Source organism: Mesoplodon densirostris, chromosome 13 (genome assembly GCF_025265405.1).
Source record: "Mesoplodon densirostris isolate mMesDen1 chromosome 13, mMesDen1 primary haplotype, whole genome shotgun sequence".
NCBI classification, from domain to species: domain Eukaryota; kingdom Metazoa; phylum Chordata; class Mammalia; order Artiodactyla; family Ziphiidae; genus Mesoplodon; species Mesoplodon densirostris.
The window spans coordinates 72,602,865-72,625,644 of NC_082673.1; the positions used below are offsets into that span (position 1 = coordinate 72,602,865).

Here is a 22,780-nt window from a genome sequence, read left to right on the forward strand (position 1 = left end):
TTAAAAGGATCCATTTCCTTTTTCTGAACTTGCTTCATCAATAAGAGTTAAGAGCCCATAAGTCAGCCACTTGTAAATCTAGTGTAGAAACTAGAGGCTCTCTTTCAAATACCCTGCCTCAGCTACGTTCCAAAAGTTCAGTGGATTAGCATGAAAGGAGCCAATGTACTTACAAAGTCAATCCTTAGGGAGCTGGGTTTTCCTTGTTGGCTCACTTAAGAAATACTTAGCTACCATGTAACAGCCCAAACTCTTCTAGAATGAACAAACACAACGAGGAAATGACCTAGGCTCAAGAAGTTCCCTGTCTCGTAGGGAAGATAAGAAATGTTCATAAGTAATAACACAAAGCACAATAAGAGCTGACATTTTTCAAGCACCTACCATGTGCATCCACATTCCTAAACAGCAATACATTTACATGTACAGTGTCAAACCATTTGATCCTTTTAGCTAACCTGTTAGGTGTTATGATTTCTTCCATTTACTGAAGGAGGGATTGAGGCACACAGAATGAAATAACTTGCCTTAGGTCACATAGAGGAAGTCTGACCCCAAAGCCCATAATACAAACCATCATTTTACAATGCCCCCCGCCCAGAAGAGGAGCTGACATTTACTGAATCCTGAGTGTATAACAGGTACAGGGCTGAGCACCTGTGATGCAGTATCTCATTTCATCATCAAAATGGGCCCAAGTCTTAGCCCAGGTGCCCTAGAATACAGAGTCTAAGGCAAGACTTAAGTGCAAATGCTTTACCAGGTGGTGCAGTCCCAGCGAGGGAAAAGGAACCACGTGACCTACTGGATTCATTGGCCAAGGTGAAGTCTAGGACTCAACGAATGGCCAGAAGCCCAGACATAAATACGGCTGGGAGGGGCCTCCCTGGTGGTGCAGTGGTTAAGAGTCCGCCTGCCGATGCAGGGGATACGGGTTCGTGCCCCGGTCTGGGAGGATCCCATATGCCGCGGAGCGGCTGGGCCCGTGAGCCATGGCCGCTGGGCCTGCACATCCGGAGCCTGTGCTCCGCAACGGGAGAGGCCACAACAGTGAGAGGCCCACATACCGCAAAAAGAAAAAAAAAAAAAAAAAATACGGCTGGGAGAATGGGAGGTATCTTATAAGACACACCTGATAAAGCCTACAAGAAAGGTACTATTATTATCATCATCATCTTAGAAATATAGAAACTGGGACGACTAGCTGGGAGTGAGAGTATAAAATCAATCAATGAGTCTGTGCATAAAAATGCAATACTAACCATAGGAGTCAGAATGGCTCCCAGTCGGTCGGTCCGAATGGATCCTATTTGAATATCCTGACATATTCAGAGAGAGACTTATCTACCAGAAGGAGATCTAGTCACCCATGGAAGCATAAAAAAACCCAAATAATTTCCAAGTTTAAAGTGAAGAGAACCCATCTGAACACTGTTCAGGGCCTCAGGCATTGGAACTGGGGAGACAGATATGTGGGGTTATAGGCAGGAGATTTTTCTGTGCCAGTCCCTTTTGTGAAACCATACCTATTGGTGAGATGAATTCATAAGGGTAAGACCGATGCCAACAGGCACGTGATTATTCTCATTAAGTGCTTACCAATCAGCTCTCTGATAACATAGCTTGACTCCAGTCCTATGAAGGCTGTGACTGTATCTGTCACACTCACCACTGCATTTCCTCATGTTACCCAGCACACAGTAGGCAGCTTACACTGGAACTCAATAGATAATGCATGGATCACCTTGTCCACGCACGTGACCATTACAGTTCTCAGTGCATCCTGTTGAACTATATGAAATGGCCACTTGTAGCCACCCAAACGATGATTTCAAATGGTGCAACCTAATACCTTGGTCATTCTTATTCTGGCTCAAAGAGGGTTTACTTAGTGTGAGACAATCTCTCATGACCTAACTCTTTGGGGACTGACGGAGGAAGTCTCTTAGATGACAATTTCAGTGTCATTTAATAGAGACTAATTTCCTCACAGTGGATAAGATCTACAAGAAAGCCACCAGCAGAAGCTTGAGAAAAAAGAATTCACCTCTGGCAGCAAAGAGTGGAAGATATTTCAAAGAGGAGGGCGCGGGCTTCCTTGGTGGCGCAGTGGTTGAGAGTCCACCTGCCGAGGATCCCTCGTGCAGCGGAGCGGCTGGGCCCGTGAGCCATGACTGCTGAGCCTGCGCATCCGGAGCCTGTGCTCCGCAACGGGAGAGGCCACAACAGTGAGAGGCCCGCGTACCGCAAAAAAAAAAAAACAAAGAGGAGGGAGCATGTGAACCAGGGCTTAAAGAATATATGGGAATTTCAATAACAGAAATGAACAGCTGAGGAAGGATGGTCAAGACTTATAGCAAATGGGAAAGACAACACTTAGGGGTAGGAAGGGACACAGTGCTGTTAACTGTGATGAAATCCATAGAGGAAAAGCAATGAGAGAGAAGACTGGGAAGGCCGGCTGAGGCCCGATTATACACAGTCTCTGATGTTAATTGAAAGCATTAGCAAAAAGACTCCCTTAAGGGCCATGAGATGATTAAGAAGATCATTCTGTTCTAGGCAAAATGAACTGGAGGAGGGAAGCAGAGGCCAGCTAGGCAGCCAGCACCCCTGAGAGTCTCTGATGGACACCTCAAAGCAAAAGTAAGGTGGAAATGTCCTTTTTAAGATAAATGTTACGAAGAACCACTATTCTCAAAGACACAACCAACTCAGATTAATCAGCTGAGCAAACGTGATGCATCACCACCACCATCAGCAGCCTCATCTTCAACCTCATCACGTCCAGAAAGATTACCACTGCCAGGCCCTGAATTTATTTACTCCTCATAGTAACCCATGTGGTATGTGTTATTATTTCCATTTTGTAGATGATGAAACTGAGGCTCAGAGAAGGAAGGTATAGTCAGGGTTACACATCTTCTGAAGAGTTAGTATTAGGACCCAATTCAAAAGCCTACAGCTGTCACTATGGAAAACAGTATGGAGGTTTCTTAAAAAACTAAAAATATAGCTGCCATATGATCCAGCAATCCCACTCCTGGGCATATATCCAGATGAAACTGTAATTCAAAAGGATACATGCATCTCTATGTTCATAGCAGCACTATTCACAATAGCCAAGACATGGAAAAAACCTAAATGTCCATCAACAGATGACTGGATAAAGATGTGATACATGTGTGCACATGTGTACACACACACACACACAATGGAATACTACTCAGCCATTAAAAAGAATGAAATAATGCCATCTGCAGCAATATGGATGGACCTAGAGGTTATCATACTAAGTGAAGTCAGTCAGAAAGAAGAAAACAAATACCATATGATAACACTTACAAGTGGGATCTAAAATATGACACAGGGACTTCCCTGGTGGCGCAGTGGTTAAGAATCCGCCTGCCAATGCAGGGGACACGGGTTTGATCCCTGGTCCCGGAAGACCCCACATGCCACAGAGAAACTAAGCCCGTGCGCCACAACTACTGAGCCTGCGCTCTGGAGCCCACGAGCCACAACTACGGAGCCTGTGTGCCACAACTACTGAAGCCTGCGCTCTAGAGCCCATGCTCCACAACAAGAGAGAAGCCGCCGCAGTGAGAAGCCTGCACACCGCAACGAAGAGTAGCCCCCGCTCGCCGCAACTAGAGAAAGCCCACATGTAGCAACAAAGACCCAACACAACCAAAGATAAATAAATAAATATCTTTAAAAAACTTTTAAAAAAAAGGACACAAATGAACTTATCTACAAAACAGAAATAGACTCACAGACATAGAGAACAGACTTGTAGTTGCCAAGAGGGAGGGGGGTAGAGGAGGGAAGGAATGGGAGTTTGGGATTAGCACATGCAAACTATTATTTATAGGATGGATAAACAACAAGGTCCTACTGTATAGCACAGGGAACTATATTCAATTTCTGTGATAAACCATAATGGAAAAGAATATATTTATGTATAGTTGAGTCATGTTGCTGTACAGTAGTAATTAAAACATTGTAAATCAACTAGACTTCAATAAAATAATAAAAAAAATAGCCTATGGCTGTCAAAGCAGAGGACATTCAGAGACAGGTCTGGTCTTGGAAAAACAGTCCAGGCCAGCACTTCCCAGGAGGAAGACGGCTAAGACCAACACCCATGGTGCCCCACTGAAGACACAAAGATTCCACACTGATTCCACAGTGAAGTCTCCTCTGGTCCTACCTTGCTTTCTCCTTCAATCACGATGACAGGCACGGCAGTGGCAGGCCAGCGGTGTTTGGCTGGGAGAGGCTTGTCACAATTCCATAGAACTATGATCTGAAAGGGACAGGGGGTCATGAGATGGCTTGGTAAGGCTAGATTTACATAGGCCTCCAACCCAAAGTTTCTTCTTACAGACAGAGAGAGAGGAGATGGGGATATAAGCAAGGCAGGATGGCAGACCTCAAAACTGAATTTAAAGTGAGTCCACTCCACTCTGTACACCTGAAACTAACACAAGATTGTAAATCAACTATCCTCCAATAAAAATTAAAAAAATAAAAGTGAGTCCACTCCTATACAACCCTCAGAACCCCATCACTCTTAACAACCAAAGAGAGGGGACAAAAGGAGTAACTTAAGGAAAACTGTGTCAAGGGGGTAGGACAAAGCTGGGGAGGAAAGAAGTCATTTCAGGGTTGCTGGTTTTTAACAAATTGTTTTCCTGAATTCTGATGTCTTATGATGACGAGTAAGATAACAACCCTGATCCAGCTGAATAAAAATGCACACTGAACGTGTGCTATGCATTCACGCTACACCAGGCAACATGGGAGAAAGAAGAGAATTCAAGATAGGACTGGCGTGAGCTCATGTTCTGGATTCTCCAGGATGGCTGCTGATTTCCTGTGATCCTGTGATTTCCAATAAAAACGACGTTTAGCTCCAAAATGCATACTTCCATGTGATTCCATTCTTTTGTCGTGTGTAAACCTTCTTGTGTAATTTACAATTCAGAAAAACTACCGTTAAGAGTACGAGAGCGATACTAATTTGGAAAACATTATTACCATAGGTATCATCTTCCTTTCCCTATTTTATAATTAGTCACGGTGGCCGTGAAAGAAAAGTTGACGCCTCCTGACACCAACGAATTGGTTTCTGCTGTGGAAACTTAGTTTTCTGTGGCCCTTCTGATGTTCCTTTATCACTCTGACACGTAAAAATGAAATAATGTGCCTATGTATTCTTTAAAGAGTGTATTGGTATATATCGGGTTGGCCAAAAAGTTCGCTCAGGTCTTTCCGAAAGATGTTAGAAGAACCCGAATGAACTTTTGGGCCAACCCAATATTTAACTTTATCCCAGGGCCAAGACCTCTTTGTAACCCACCCCTTGCCTGTACCAGATTTCACTTCCAAGAACCTCTAAGCTGATGAAAAGTGCGTAACGAGGCGTGACAAAGGAAAGGGGAGTAATGGGGCCCCGGGAGCACAGTGTGTAGCCGGGAAGGAACGGGGAGGGCTGGGGGTCTCTGGTCCACTGAGCAGGAGGAGGCAGGCATCATGGTCAACACCACCACTCACCTGAGCACAGTACTGGGATCTGGCTGCAGCCACGAGGAGTTTCAACACTGGCTGGGACTGAGAGACCAGGGGGGTCACCGCGTGGATGACTGCAGTGAATTTGGAGGGGGGCTTTAAACCTGAAACAGAAAGGGCAGAGAGGCCTGATGAAGCACTGAAAAACAAGACTTAGGAAATTAGTCCTCTCTGCTCCACCGCCCCGCCCTGGAGCTGATGTTCCCTTCTAGTGTATTTTTCCTCTGCCTCTTGTGTCCTGACCGAACAAAAACAAGGTGAAAAGCTCCTAGTTAACTGCTGCCTGAGTCTAGGGAGCTGGATGATTTACAGTTCAATGCCCATTTCCAGATTCTTCCTTTGATAGTCGTTTCCTTCCTCCCTTGGGGATGCATCTTTGATCTCCCTTCTGCTTCTTAGGCACCCAAAGTCTAATTACGCACACACGCCACTACTCACCACTCTCTACCCAAGAAAGGGTCTAACTCTAGTTACTTACGTCTTAGGATGGATTTTTGTAAACGTGCTCTCTCTTCCAGGATATTTGCATCTGTCTTACTCTTAATTGTATAGTTAAGGGGTTTTTGCCTGATGGATACTATTTCAGATAATAACTAGCAAGTGGCAAAGGTTAAAAGAACAACATCCAGAGCGTGAATGTCTATGTCTGAAGCTCAGGTCCACCATTGAGGGGTCGTGGGGTCCTGGAAAAATTACTTAACCCTCTGTGCTTCCACAGCTGTGAGATGGGGCTGACAGCAACAGTATCAAAGGTATGGAGTTGTTATGAGCATTAAATGAGTTAATGCACACAGAGCACTTAGAACGGGACCTGCAGACAGCCAAGTACTCAGCACGAGCTTCCCGCTATCAGAATCACCATCACCACCGTGTCAGAGTAGAAGCTGCTCTACGCCCAAGAATCTCTTCTTTGTGTACCAGTGACACAGCTGAGAGGAAAAGTATGTGCTCCAGACCTCTGCCAACTGTGCGCTCTAAGGCCCGAGGTGGAAAGGTACTATAAATGTACAAAAGAACAACTGCCACCAAAGAGAAAGCAGTGAGATGGCTTCTCCCGCAAAATGAGTTTTTCCATGAGAACCCACTAAGAAATTGGAGACAGGTTAAAAAGGTTCCTAAGGGCTTCCCTGGTGGCGCAGTGGTTGGGAGTCCGCCTGCCGATGCAGGGGACGCGGGTTCGTGTCCCAGTCCGGGAAGATCCCACATGCCGCGGAGCGGCTGGGCCCGTGAGCCATGGCCGCTGAGCCTGCGTGTCCGGAGCCTGTGCTCCACGACGGGAGAGGCCACAACAGTGAGAGGCCCGCGTACCGCAAAAAAAAAAAAAAAAAAAAAAAAAAAAAAAAGGCTCCTAAAACTTCATTAGTTTAGAGCCACTAATTTCACATTTTAGTACTTTAAAGATGAACAAGACAGTGCAGGGACATTCAAGTTAAGCTTTGGTAGTGACTGGATAAAGGTAAGAATCAGACTATATATATCTCAAAGGATTATACAAACGTTTTGCAGGGCAAATTATACCATCCGACGAGTACTTTAATTGCATGTTAGAAAGAAGCTAGCTTTCCCACTATCTAGATACACATTCAAGGCTTTGCCAAGTAAGAAGAATAAATATGATGGAGGGGGTTCCCTTTTTTAGCCTTGAGGACAAGTCAGTGCTTTAAGACTTTCCTCTAACAGTTTAAGAAGCATCAATTACACACTTCTAATGTGCTAACTCTGCTAACTCCAAACAAAAATCGGGAGTCTTTTTGCCATATCGACTTGAAAGATGCTTTATTATCCCAGGGTTTCTCAAATTTGGAACTATGAATGAGGAGAAGTGTCCAAGAGGTTACTAACACCAGAGCGAACGGGGCTCCAAATACGTCTATGTCTATGGCGGTAACGGCCTTTTGCAAAGCTTCGTCCCTCTGCTAGTTCCCTTTTCCCCATAATGACTAGACTAAAAGCTGCTTGAGAACAGAGCTTGTATCTTCTTTGACTTTTTATTTCTACCACCTAGCATTGCATTAACATGGCCCAGAAGAGGAGCATAATACATGTTGAATGAAGTGAATACGTTTCTCCCCTATTATATATTCTTAAATCATTTTCCTTTCCGTTTATTAGTTTGGTTTTTCTTTGGTCTGAGACAGAGAAGTTGGGATTGTGGAGAAAAAAAAAAAGTAGGGAGAGCTCTCCTAGCTCCATTTTATATAAGATGAGACTTAAAATTATAGTGAACCCATTGTCATGTTCAAAATGATCTGTAATTTGGGAAGCCTATTTCTCAAAAAGAAATGACTCTGCTAAATGTAAAGTACAGCGGCTCAGGTAAGAAAGGAGTTTTTCACTTTGCAATACTCTGCTGGATTTATAATTCTTGACCTTGATACACCGTTTAGGACAGGGCTCTAGAAAGCAGTCTCCAACACAGGATGTTACAAAGACACTGCGGTGGAATCGAAAAATCAAGGGACTTTAGTTCTGGATGACACCTGGCGGGTAAACCAGAATAGCTCCCTGGAAGGCACTCACTTACCTAAATTAGCATAGTAGTAAGGGAAATCTCCCAGATAAGATGAATACTGTGGTAGGACGAACAATCCTCCAGGATGTTTGTTCCATATTAAACTGTTACGGGATATGTGCTTGAATATTCTGTCCTGAATAATCTAGAAAATGAAAACATGGCACATGGTGAGAGGAGACTGACAGTATCAGATGAGGAACACAGTCAATCCAAATTTGAGGGCTGATGGCACTCAAAGTAGTGAGTCTCCTCCCCCACCCCCAACCTGATTCTTCACTGAAACAACCCGATTCTTCACTGATTCTCTGACACAGAGCGACAGAGCAATGGAAAAGAGTGAGAGAGAGAGAGAAAGAGATGAATAATGGCTAATCCAATTTCCTAATTAAACTGCAGTTTCACCATAAATTCTATCTTGTCTTTCTATAATAAGTCCATGCTCATGTCAAACTAGAGTGTGTAGAGAGTTTCCCTGATGGCTGAGATCTAGCAGCGCTTCCAGATCCACATCAGGAAGATCTGTTCTCAGGACACAGAGATGTCCATATAGAGACTGAGCTGGGAGCACATGGAAGGCACGGCACATTCCCGAAGCAGCTGAGGTTTTGATCTGTTCCTTTAATTCAGGAGGCAGATTTATTTGCTTGACATATCTCATTGTCCTTTCAAATTCAAGTGTAGGACTTTGGGGTACTAGTTAGCTGAAGTTTTTCTACCTTTCATCTCAAAAAGTAGTGACTTAACAATTGCTCAAAACATCCTACATAACAGGACAAGAACCATGGCATATGGAGAGTAATGATAGCCAAGCTAGTTCATTAGCTTCTTTGGACTTGAAGACCTTGCAGATCATTAAATTCTACATTTAGAGTCAAACATTCTCCCATCCCGAATCATTTGTCAGATGAATGTGATTAGTCCACTTTACAGTGGACTTTCAAACTCTTGTAATTATACCATCCATTCATTAAGATATGATTCGGCAAATAATTAACTTGATACAGAAGTTCATGTTTTCAGCAATTTTTTTGTACTTAAAAAAAAAAAAAAGCCTGGCATATATCTTTAGAGATTTAAAACCTAAATCATCATTTTCCAGGTCCCCATTTAATGCAATGTGATTTTAAGTACAGGCCATTTTAAATGGAGTTGTATTATTTGCTAAGGTTATTACCACCCTCATCTCATCCCACATGGTGACTAGACAAGTAATAAAATCAGCTGCATTTATCTTTGCAAACCTTATTGTGTTTATATTTCTTAATGAGAGAGAAGGAAGCAAGGAGGAAATTTAGAAGAACTCAAATATCTTAGTTCAATGATTTCTGCATTTTCTCTTTTCCCCAGATCAAAACTGCTCATTTTATATGGATTGGGAGAGGTTTCTAATTAGGGGAAGATTTTAGGAACCTTGCTCAAGTGTTAATGTTTGCTCTTTGTGGTTCAACAGAAATGTGTTAAAATTGTTAAAATTGTCTAGGCATTAATTGTAAGAAAATTGTCATGGTTGTGAAGGGATTTTACATGGCTAGCAATTTCACTTTGTACACCATTTATTCCAGTTTTTAATTATTTGTACCTTCCAATTCTACTGTCTACTTATTTTCCTTTATAGGTTTTCATTTAGATTCTCCCTTTTTTTGCTTTCCAAATTTATGTCTCTTCTAGCATGTGGTTGCTTAAATAAGTTTGGATATCAAGACACAGAAAACATTGACAATGGACGGTGTCATAAATCCGACCTACATACAAGTGACATGGAACTCAGAGATGTCACAAATTGGGTCCCTATTCACTTTGGGTCTCTGGGTGGTGTGATTCTCAATGTCATTGACTCTTTTTGATTCAGTATCATAACATTTCATCTTCTTGAAGTCAAGGATATGATAAGTTATAGTATTCCTCTGAAGTATCAAAAAGCATTTTATATTCTCTTCAAACAGGGCAATATCAGCAGAGGTATAAGAGCAATAGCAAATGTTGAATTTAACTCAGGTCAAGCAATTGGCCACCTTTATGACTTACTATCCTCATACGTAATAAGCAGTAAAATATCACATTAATTATAACAACGTTTCAGAATCTGTTAGGAAAAGTTGCCTAAATCTTCATACTTAAGACTTGAATTTTTAAAAAAATCTCATTCCTGTGGTTCATTTTCTAGGCATGGATTTTTCCATGTAATCACAGATATTATCACAGATATTATATATTATATCACAGATATTATATATTATAGATCTTTCCATACTATTAATAGCATTCATGGTTTACTTATCCTAAATGTCCAACAATAGTGCAATTATTTCCATGCAAAGCAATGAACATATTTATGAGTTAAAACTTTCCACATTTAGGACCGATGCTTTAGGATTTTGTCAAAGGGTATGAACACTTTAAAGGCTGTTCATATGTATTACCAAATGTCTTCCTGAAAGGTTGATATCAACTTGCCTTACCAAAAGATTGACAGAGTATGGATCTCATTTCACCAAATAGAAAGGTCATTTTGTCCCTCTCCTAATGTCCAATTCTCCCTATTGCTACACTGGACAGCTCCCAGGAGCCTTTCAGGGCCCTTAGTACTCACTCTCAAATGCTGTGAACAAAGACATCATATTGAAACGTTGGACACTATAAAGAAAATCAACACATACATACACGCAAACACAGGCACAAAAAATTTACACAAAATTTTTTTCCTTACAGCCCCAAATGGCACCCTCAATAAGGATGATATTTCTTATTAACACAAATTCAAAGGGAAGAATGACAGGCTCCTTATTTTTCATTTTTATGTGCCATCTATTTTTAAAATAATGGACAATTGATTATAGGTTCCAGTCATTCTAGGTGGCCTTGACTGTCTTTTTTTTTTTTTTTTTTTTTGCGGTATGCGGGCCTCTCACTGCTGTGGCCTCTCCCGTTGCGGAGCACAGGCTCCGGATGTGCAGGCCCAGCGGCCATGGCTCACGGGCCCAGCCGCTCCGCGGCATGTGGGATCTTCCCAGACCGGGGCACGAACCCGTGTCCCCTGCATTGGCAGGCAGACTCTCAACCACTGCACCACCAGGGAAGCCCTGACTCTGTCTTTTGACCAATACACTGTTGCCTAATACACGCAGCACTACCATATGCCACCTCATTCCAAACCAAAGCAAAATCTATTTCTATTCTCTCACTGATTTTAAACTTTCATTATACAACAGCATCGATAATACTATGGTCTGAATGTGCATATGGTTAGATAAGTGAAGAGAGAAACAGAGAACCCTTCATAAAAGTTGCCTAAATCTTCATACTTAAGACTTGATTTTTAAAAAAATAATTCATTCCTGTGTTCATTTTCTAGGCATGGATTTTTCCATTTCTATTTTTACACAGCTATACTATCACAGATATTATATATTATAGAGCTTTCCATATTATTATTAGCATTCATGGTTTACTTATCCTAAATGTCCAACAATAGTGCAATTATTTCCATGCAAAGCATGGAGCTGTTTTCATATGTCATTACAATTGCAGGCCGTTTTCTTTTGCTCAGCCTGATTCTGACTGAGCTCCTAAGGTTCAATCCTTAGTACCAGGTTACTGTTGTGCAGTATTCTGACACATAATGGAATCCAAGAACACTGTCTTTGCAGTATTTGATCATTGTCTCTATCATTACTTCTCAATTTGCACCAAAAAATGAGCTCCAAAGAGCCTAGCTCTTATTAAATAGCTCCTTAATTCCAAGAAGCAGAATTAGGAAGCTTCAAGCAGACTAGAAATACTAGGCAAATCCCAAGTAGGAGAGAGTGCAGCAGAGTTGAATGTACTAACAACTTGACCCTGGCGTTGGAAAGAAAGAGGTGTCCTGTTTCCAATGGTATCTAAGCACTACCTACAACTCTAAGGCTCATAATCACCAAAGAGCAAGTAATTCCCTTCCTGTGACTCAGAATACATCAGGTAAGGAAGAAAGAGTCTCCGGGTAGAGCATCCCCAAAGCAAGGGATCTTCAAATGTATGTTGTCCAAGGGTAATGCTGCATTACCCTGACCATAGGCACTCCAGCAGGAACTGAAGGACATATTATCTCAAGTAGGAATTTCTGATTTGTGATAGTTAAATCGTTCTTATGAACATATTGGCTGTTTATCTGGGTATGTGGATGGCATTTTCTGCTATTTTTCTCTGCTTTTCTGTTTACATTGGATCCTGGGGTAATCTAAGCTCTGGATTAAAAAGGGAAACTGGATGGTATCTCTCATGCAATTCAGTTGAGAGGTCAAATTGTTAAAATCCAATATTGGAACTATATGAGGAGTTTTTGTCAGTTGCAATAAATTTGAATGAAGTACATGGTTAGAGTGTTCTAAAAACAACTGTGCTCCAGGCCGCCTGGGTCCTTGGGGGCATAGGAGGGTGTTTGCCCCACCCACTCGGGCCTGGGGAGCCTGCTGAGCTCCCAGGCCATTCCCGTGCCTTCCAAGGTCCCCCCTGCCCCCAGCCACATTGGTCCTGGGGGCATAGGAGGGAGGCCAGGGGAGATCAGGAGAGGCAGGCAGGAGGGGCCAACTGGGACCAGAGGAGCGGGAGAGGAGAGGAGGGCATTTGCCCCGGCCACTCAAGCCCAGGAAGCCTGCTGGGCTCCCAGGTGAGGTCCCCTGTCCTCTGAGACCAGGGTGGGGGGCACAGCTAGGCCCCCTCTGTTCCTTCAGCCTAAGCCCAACTTCTCACAGGCCCCAGGGCCTTTTCCAGCCCTACGGGTACTGAGCATTGGCCCAAACCTCACCCTTGCTTAGGCCCCACCCTCCACAACCAAGGCTTCCCCCAACTTTTTTTCCCCCTCCTCCTCTTTTTCACTATTGTGGTACTACTGTACCTTTCGGTTGTTGATTCACCTATATTTTTATTTTCATATTCTTTCTAACATATCTGTTAGTTTCCTAGTCTAATTTTATTTTTTACTTTGTTATGTTCTCCCTTTTTTTTTTTTTTTTGCCACCCCACAAGGCTTGCAGGATCTTGGTTCACAAGCAGGGGACTGAGCCAAAGATCCTGCGGTGGGAGCTCTGAGTCCAAACCACTGGACTAACAGAGAACCTCAGACCTCAGGGAATATTCATCGGACTGAGGTCTCACAGAGGTCCTCATCTCAGCATCAAGACCCAGCTCTACCCAATAGCCTACAAACTCCAGTGTTGGGAATCCACAGGCCAAACAACCAATAAGACAGGAACACAATCCCACTCAAAAAAAAAAAAAAAGAGAGAGAGAGAGGGCAAAAAAATATGTCACAGATGAAGGAGCAAGGTAAAAACCTACAAGACCAAATAAATGAGGAGGAAATAGGCAATCTACCTGAAAAAGACTCGAGTAATGATAGCAAAGATGATAAGGATCTGGGAAATAGAATGGAGGAGTGGATTGAGACAATACAAGAAATGTTTAATAAAGATATAGAAGAACTAAAGAACAAACAAACAGAGATCAACAACACCATAATTGAAATGAAAAATACACTAGAAGGAATCAATAACAGAATAACTGAGGCAGAACAAATAAATGAGCAGGAAGATAAAATGGTGGAAATAACTGCCAAGGAGCAGAATAAAGAAAAAAGAATGAAAAGAATTGAAGACAATCTCAGAGACATATGGGACAATGCTAAAAGCACCAACATTCAAATTATAGGGGCCCCAGAAGAAGAGAAAAAGAAAGGGTCTGAGAAAATATTTGAAGAGATTATAGTTGAAAACTTGCCTAACATGGGAAAGGAAATAGTCACCCAAGTCCAGGAAGCACAGAGTCCCATACAGGACAAACCCTAGGAAAAACACACCAAGACACACATTAATCAAACTAACAAAAATTAAATTTAAAGAAAAAATATTAAAAGCAGCAAGGGAAAAACAAAAAATAACATACAAAGGAATCCCCATAAGGTTATCAGCTGATTTTTCAGCAGAAACTCAGCAGGCCAAAAGGGAGTGGCAGGATATACTTAAAGTGATGAAAGAGAAAAAACTACAACCAAGATTACTCTACTCAGCAAGGATCTCATTCAGATTCGACAGAGAACTCAAAAGCTTTTCAGACAAGCAAAAGTTAAGAGAATTCAGCACCACTAAATCAGCTTTACAAAAAATGCTAAAGACACTTCTCTAGGTGGGAAACACAAGAGAAGAAGAAGACCCACAAAAACAAACCCAAAACAATTAAGAAAATGGTAATAGGAACATACATATCGATAATAACCTTGAATGTAAATAGATTAAATGCCCTAACCAAAAGACACAGACTGACTGAATGGATACAAAAACAAGACCAATATATATGCTGTCTACAAGAGACCCACTTCAGACTTATGGACACATACAGACTGAAAGTGAAGGGATGGAAAAAGATATTCCATGCAAATGGAAATCAAAAGAAAGCTGGAGTAGCAATTCTCGTATCAGATAAAATAGACTTTAAAATAAAGACTGTTACAAGAGATGAGGGACACTACACAGTGATCAAGGGATCAATCCAAGAAGATATAACAATTATAAATGTTTATGCACCCAACATAGGAGCACCTCAATACATAAGGCAAATGCTAACAACCATGAAAGGAGAAATCAACAGTAACACAATAATAGTAGGGGACTTTAACACCCCACTTACACCAATGGACAGATCATCCAAACAGAAAATAAATACGGAAACACATACTTTAAATGACATAATAGAACAGATAGATTTAATTGATATTTATAGAATTTCCACCCAAAAGTGGCAGAATACACTTTCTTCTCAAATGCACACGGAACATTCTCCAGGACACATCACATCTTGGGTCACACATCAAGCCTCGGAAAATTTAAGAAAATTGAAATCATATCAAGCATCTTCTCTGACCACAACACTGTGAGACTGGAAATCAATTACAGGAAAAAAAAACTGTAAAAAACACAAATACATGGAGGCTAAACACTGCACTACTAAATAATCAAGAGATCACTGAAGAAAACAAAGAAGAAATTAAAAAATACCTAGAAACAAATGAAAATGAAAACACGACGACCCAAACCTATGGGACGCAGCAAAAGCAGTTTTGCTTTTGAGGGAATTTTATAGCAATTCAATCTCACCTCAAGAAACAAGAAAAATCTCAAATAAACAATCTAATCCTACATTTAAAACAACTAGAGAAAGAAGAACAAAGAAAACCCAGAGTCAGTAGAAAGAAAGAAATCATAAAGATCAGAGCAGAAATAAATGAAATAGAAATGAAGAAAACAACAGCAAAGATCAATAAAACTAAAAGCTGGTTCTTTGAGAAGATAAAAAAATTGATAAACCCTTAGCCAGACTCATCAAGAAAAAAAAGAGATAGAATGCAAATCAATAAAGTTAGAAATGAAAAAGGAGAAATCGCAACTGACACCACAGAAATACAAAGGATTATAAGAGACTACAATCAACTATATGGCAATAAAATGGACAACCACGAAGAAATGGACAAATTCTTGGAAACGTACGATTTTCCAAGACTGAACCAGGAAGAATCAGAAAATATAAACAGGACTATGACAAGTAATGGAATTGAAACTGTAATTTAAAATCTTCCAACAAACAAAAGTCCAGGACCAGATGGCTTCACAGGAAAATTCTATCAAACATTTAGAGAAGAGCTAACACCGATCTTTCTCAAACTCTTCCAAAAAATTGCAGAGGGAGAAACACTACCAACTTCATTCTACGAAGCCACCATCACCCTGATACCAAAACCAGAAAAAGGTCTCACAAAAAAAGAAAATTACAGACCAATATCACTGATGAACATAGATGCAAAAATCCTGAACAAAATACCAGCAGACAGAATCCAACAACACAGTAAAAGGATCATACACCATGATCAAGTGGGATTTATCCCAAGGATTCTTCAATATATTCAAATCAATCAATGTGATACACCACATTAACAAATTAAGGTATAAAAACCATATGATCATCTCAATAGATGCAGAGAAAGCTTCTGACAAAATTCACTCTCCATTTATGATAAAAACTCTCCAGAAAACGGGCATATAGGGGACCTACCTCAACATAATAAAGGCCATATATGACAAACTCACAGCAAGCATCATACCCAATGGTGAAAAACTAAAAACATTTCTGCTAGGATCAGGAACAAGACAAGGATGACCACCCTTGCCACTATTATTCAACATAGTTTTGGAAGTCCTAGCCATGGCAATTAGAGAAGAAAAAGAAATAAAAGGAATACAAATTAGAAAAGAAGAAGTAAAACTTTCACTGTTTGCAGATGACATAATACTATACACAGAGAATCCTAAAGATGCCACCAGAAAACTACTAGAGCTAATCAATGAATTTGGTAAAGTTGCAGGATATAAAATTAATGCACAGGAATCTCTTGCATTCCTATACACTAATGATAAAAAATCTGAAAGAGAAATTAAGGACACACTCCCATTTACCACTGCAACAAAAAGAATAAAATACCTAGGAATAAACCTACCTAGGGAGAAAAAAGACCTGTGTGCAGAAAACTATAAGACACTGATGAAAGAAATTAAAGATGATACAAACAGACGGAGAGATATACCATGTTCTTGGATTGGAAGAATCAATATTGTGAAAATGACTATACTACCCAAAGCAATTTATAGATTCAATGCAATCCCTATCAAACTACCAATGGCATTTTTTACAGAACTAGAACAAAAAATCTTACAATTTGTATGGAGACACAAAAGACGCCGCATAGCCAAAGTAGTGTTGAGGAAAAAAAACAGAGCTGGAGGAATCAGACTCCCTGAGTTCAGACTATACTACAAAGCTACAGTAATCAAGACAATATGGTACTGGAACAAAAACAGAAATATAGATCAATGGAACAGGATAGAAAGCCCAGAGATAAACCCACACACCTATGGTCAACTAATCTATGACAAAGGAGGCAAGGATATACAATGGAAAAAAGACAGCCTCTTCAATAACTGCTGCTGGGAAAACTGGACAGCTACATGTAAAAGAATGAAATTAGAACACTCCCTAACACCATACACAGAAATAAACTCAAAATGGATTAGAGACCTAATGTAAGACTGGACACCATAAAACTCTTAGAGGAAAATATAGGAAGAACACTCTTTGACATAAATCACAGCAAGATCTTTTTTGATCCACCTCCTAGAGTAATGGCAATAAAACAAAAATAAACAAATGGGACCTAATGAAACTTAAAAGCTTTTGCAAAGCAAAGGAAACTACAAACAAGACAAAAAGACAACCCTCAGAATGGGAGAAGATATTTGCAAGCGAATCAACAGACAAAGGATTAATCTCTAAAATATATAAGCAGCTCATGCAGCTCAATATTAAAAAAACAAACAACCCAATCATAAATGGGCAGAAGACCTAAATAGACATTTCTCCAAAGAAGACATGCAGATGGCCAAGAAGCACATGAAAAGCTGCTCAACATCACTAATTATTAGAGAAATGAAAATCAAAACTACAATGAGGTATCACCTCACACCAGTTAGAATGGGCATCATCAGAAAATCTAGAAACAACAAATGCTGGAGAAGGTGTGGAGAAAAGGGAACACTCCTGCAGTGTTGATGGGAATGTAAATTGATACAGCCACTATGTAGAACAGTATGGAGATTCCTTAAAAAACTAAAAATAGAATTACCATATTACCCAGCAATCCCACTACTGGGCATATACCCAGAGAAAACCATAATTCAAAAAGACACATGCACCCCAATGTTCATTGCAGCCCTATTCACAATAGCCAGGTCATGGAAGCAACTTAAATGTCCACTGACAGACAAATGGATAAAGAAGATGTGGTGCCTATATACAATGGAATATTACTCAGCCATAAAAAGGAACGAAATTGGGTCATTTGTAGAGACGTGGATTGATCTAGAGACTGTCATACAGAGTGAAGTAAGTCAGAAAGAGAAAAACAAATATCGTATATTAATGCATACATGTGGAACCTAAGAAAGTGGTACAGATGAACTGGTTTGCAGGGCAGAAATAGAGACACAGATGTAGAGAACAAACGTATGAACACCAAGGTGGGAAAGTGGCGGAGGGGTGTGGTGGGATGAATTGTGAGAGTGGGATTGACATATATACACTAATATGTATACAGTGGTTAACTAATAAGAACCTGCTGTATAAAAAAAATAAATAAAATAAAATTCAAAAATTAAAAAAAAAAAGAGAGAGAGAGAGAGACATGTAGCACAATGTTCACTGCAGCACTATTTATAATAGCCAGGACATGGACGCAATTTAAGTGTCCATCAACAGATGAATAGCTAAAGAAGATGTGGCAGATGTATACAGTGGAATATTACTCAGCCATAAAAAGAAATGAAATTGAGTTATTTGTAGTGAGGTGGATGGACCTTGAGTCTGTCATACAGAGTGAAGTAAGTCAGAAGGAGAAAAACAAATACCGTATGCTAACACATATATATGGAATCTAAAAAAAAAAAATGGTTCTGAAGAACCTAGGGGCAGGAGAGGAATAAAGACACAGATGTAGAGAATGGACTTGAGGACACAGGGAGGGGGAAGGGTAAGCTGGGACAATGTGAGAGAGTGGCATGGACATTTATACACTACCAAATGTAAAACAGATAGCTAGTGGGAAGCAACCACATAGCACAGGGAGATCAGCTCGATGCTTTGTGATGACCTAGAGGGGTGGGATAGGGAGGGTGGGAGGGAGGCTCAAGAGGGAGGGGATATGGGGACATACGTATGCGTATGGCTGATTCACTTTGTTGTACAACAGAAACTAACACAGTATTGTGAAGCAATTATACTCCAATAAAGATCTATTAAGAAAAAAAAACAAACCAAAAAAACCGTGTCTCTAAAGAACTGCATGGCTCAAATCGAAGGGGAAGGCGGCTTTCCAGGCACAGAGATGAAAGCAGCTTGACTTAAGAGCCTATGCTGATGAATATAACACATCCAGCTGTTATTATAAGATAATTGAGTACTGCTAACTTAATAGGCAAGAGACCAGAGCTATGCAATAAACCATATTCAAAAGAAATGTAATTAATGAGATACCATCTTTCATCTGACGAATTAACAAAGCTGTGTATGTGTGTGTTTTAATTATGATTCTGAAGGCTGACAAGGATACAGTAAGAGAGGGTGTCCCCCAGATGGCCTGTGAGAATCTAGATTGATTCAACCTCTTTGAAGAGTAATTTGGCAATACCTATCATGAGCCTTAGTCATGCCTGGACTCTTGGGTTGAATAATCTCATTTCAAGGACTCCATCTAAAGAAATAAAGACATAGTCTAAGATACATGTAGAAGGGCATTGGTTGGATAAAGATATCTCTATCTTTAAAAAAGAAATAATTAGAAACAACATTAATAGTCAACAATAGCAGATTGGTTAAATAAATAGAGGTTCACTAGGGATGGAATATAGGGTGAAAAAATGTGGTCTGGGTGTATGGCCAAAGATGCATAAAAGTGGCATGTGAAAACACTGAGGAAAGAATAACCCAAGAAATATATCAGGGGAATTCCCTGGCAGTCCAGTGGTTAGGACTCTGTGCTCTCACTGCCGAGGGCCTGGATTCAATCCCTGGTCTGGGAACTAAGATCCCATAAGCTGTGTGGTATGGCAAAAAAAAAAAAAAAAAAAAAAAAGGAAATGTATTGGAGCAACTGCAGGAAAATTTGTCAAAAAAAAAAAAAAGTTTAGCTTTTTCAACACAGACCATATATAAAAGTAAATTGGATTAAATAGTTAAATGTAAAAACTTAACCATGAAAGTACTAGAAAATACTAATGTGTATGTGTGTTGCACATAAATAAAATTATGGGTCAAAAAGTCCTTTCTAAACAGTAGCAAATGGAAAAGCTGCAGATGAAAAGATTCCCCATGATAAACAAAACAGAAAGCCTACCACAAACTGGGGGAAAATATTTGCTACAAAAGAATCAAAGGTTAATCTTTTTAAATCTAATAAGCTCTTAAAAATTAATGAGAAAAGTGGGACAACATTGTGGCCATTTCTATTTCTTTCTTTGTGAGCTGCCTGAGCAAGAAACATACAAAAATATTCATTCTTACTAAGATCTTAAGAAAATAATGATTTATCATTTTTAAGGATATAATGTCCAATATGGTGAAAGTGAAAAAAATAAATATAATTAAAATAGGTTCTCTCATATAAGCTGGATGGAATATAAATTAGTTGAATTCTATTGCAGGAAAATTGACAGTTCATATTCGAAATCTTAGCATTTGACATATTGTTTGAACCAGGACTTTGAATTCAAGGAATTTATCCTAAGGAAGTAATCTTGAATCTGCACAACAACTTGGCACTGAGGCTATTAGCTTCAATGATGTATATAATAATGAAAAACCAGAAACAATTTTAATAGCCTCAAACTGGGGATTACTTAACAGAATAAAGTGACATCATGAATGGAATATTATATAGCCATTAAAATAATTGTAGAAAAATCTAATGAGATACTAGGAATAATTATTAAGCAGAAAAAACAGGTTATAAACTAAGTATAGAAAGACTCCTCTTTAAATTAAAAATGACAACATATTTATGAACTTGCATAGAAAAAAATGAATATGTATGTGTTTATGTGTGTGTATATATGTCAATAGTGATTTGTATGGGTAGATTATTTTATTTTTGTGCTATAAGTGTTTTCTATTATTTTCTAAAAGGAATATGCACTTCTATGATAAAAAGCACTCATTCTAAAAAGCAAACAAACAAACAAAACCCCCAACAAGTGACATTCAACTTTCCTTAAGAAGGGCCTAGGAAGGGTCTTAGACGGAAAACAGGATCAAAGAAAAGGTTCGAATTTATTACATATTCAAATCTGCTGCTATGTACAGAAGTAAAAACCCAATCAATTTTCATTGAGGAGAGTGCTTTTGGAGGAATAAGAGAAATTTGCTTGTAATAAGGAAGTCCTTGGAAGGCATTCTACCCTCTTCCCTTTCATGGGGGGACCTGGGTCCTAAACAGCCCTTTTCAATTAGTTCCAGGATGAAAACGACACACCCCATTTACAAGAGGACACCGTGATAGAGCCTGGCCCCGCAAAAGCAGGAGGCCCAGGCTAGGCTCAGCGTAGGTAAGCCCTACAGTGTGCCTGGGGTATGACCAGAGTTGGCTCTGGTACCCAGGATTGCAAGACAACAGCAATGGCACAAAACAGGATGACTTCAGTTTTCTTGGTATTTTTCAGACTTAGCATAGTGTATACTCCCAATTACATTAGCTTCTGGAGCAGTAATAACTTTTCCAAAGAAAATATTTCAAAAGTGAGGCCACAAATGCCCCTACTTCACGTGGCGGACACCTCAGAATCACCTTGATGCTGTGCTTCACCTGAGGACCTCTGCTCTCCCTCCTGTAATTCATGAGCGTGCAGATCCAGAAATCTTTTCTCAGCCCTTTGTGCTACTTTGGTGTAGCCTCAGGCCAACGCTATCTGCTCTACTTCCAAAGGTTTTAATCATCTCCATACTTCCCTTTCCTTTTTCCTCCTGCCTTAAAAAAGGCAACTCAAAGATGGGCACCCATCTGTCTAGAATCGTTTCTGATCTCATAAAGTTTAACACTTTCTGTACCAGATGGGTGTAATCCTGATTTTCTTCTTAACACATCCTTGCAGCAATGATGCTCGTTGGGTTGCATAGGTCTAGAGAATAAATTTGGCTGTATCCTAATGCCATTGGACTATAGTACCCAGTAAACTATTCATATGTTTAGAATGGGAGAAGATTTTCCCCTACTTGGTCACTATCTGTTTCCTAAGTGGGCTCCAGAAATATGCCTTCAAAGGGTGCCACTGAGTGTGAATGACAGGAGGACAGTCATTAGCTACCTGTCTCTGAAATGATGTAAGACAGAGCCCATCTCTGTGTCAAGGAGTGTAATGTCTCCTATGTCAGCTTTCCTCATCGGAGTTTGTCAAGAATGGAGGTCTTCGCTTGGGCACGGCAGTGCAGGTAAAAAGGGGTTAACTGACACATTCAAGTACAGAAGGTTCGGTTTCGCCCCATTTGACCAATTACACGTCACTAACAGCAAAAGAGAAGGCTGACAGAAACAGATAAAGGACCTTTATTCAAGACCAAGAACCAAGTGGTCTCACTTACCTCTAGTGTAGTTAATACAATCTTCTCAACTGAAGAAAAATAAGCCTCCCACAAGAATTGTGTCTGCTGTCTAAGTGCTAGGATTTTATCCTGATGAATAGACCTGATTGTAGAAGGAATCTGTAACACAAGGTGAACACATAATAACTATAACCGGAAAACAGTAAGATGCCATTTGATCAAAAAATAACCCACTTAGATTAGGCTTTTATTCTTCATCGCATTCAGCTTCTAGCATACAGATCTACTAAAAATCACCAACCCCTAAATTGAAAGGCCCTTCAGAGGTGTCAGCTACAAACAGCACTTACTGGGAATCAGCTTTAAGGACCTCAAATGCACGAGAGTTAGAGCTCGCTTCTAAGATTTGGTAGCAGCTTATCAGTTGCTTAGGGTGTTCCTATAGTAGTCTTTGCTGTTTTTTCTTCTCAGATTCCCACACATCCTTCATCCTGCCCATGGACAGCCAAATTCTACAGAGAAGGA

The 22,780-nt window shown here is 40.2% G+C and overlaps 1 protein-coding gene across 1 annotated transcript in view; it reads right to left on the reverse strand.

The window, feature by feature from the left end:
* EXT1 (exostosin glycosyltransferase 1) overlaps positions 1–22,780 on the reverse strand; it is a 304,394-nt gene that overhangs the window by 14,844 nt on the left and 266,770 nt on the right. Inside the window, exons 4-7 of the mRNA XM_060116236.1 lie at positions 22,295–22,414; positions 8,099–8,231; positions 5,560–5,678; positions 4,214–4,309 (exon numbers count right to left, since the gene is read on the reverse strand). Of these exons, the coding sequence (XP_059972219.1) occupies positions 4,214–4,309; positions 5,560–5,678; positions 8,099–8,231; positions 22,295–22,414 (468 nt within the window). The remainder of the gene's footprint in view (positions 1–4,213; positions 4,310–5,559; positions 5,679–8,098; positions 8,232–22,294; positions 22,415–22,780) is intronic.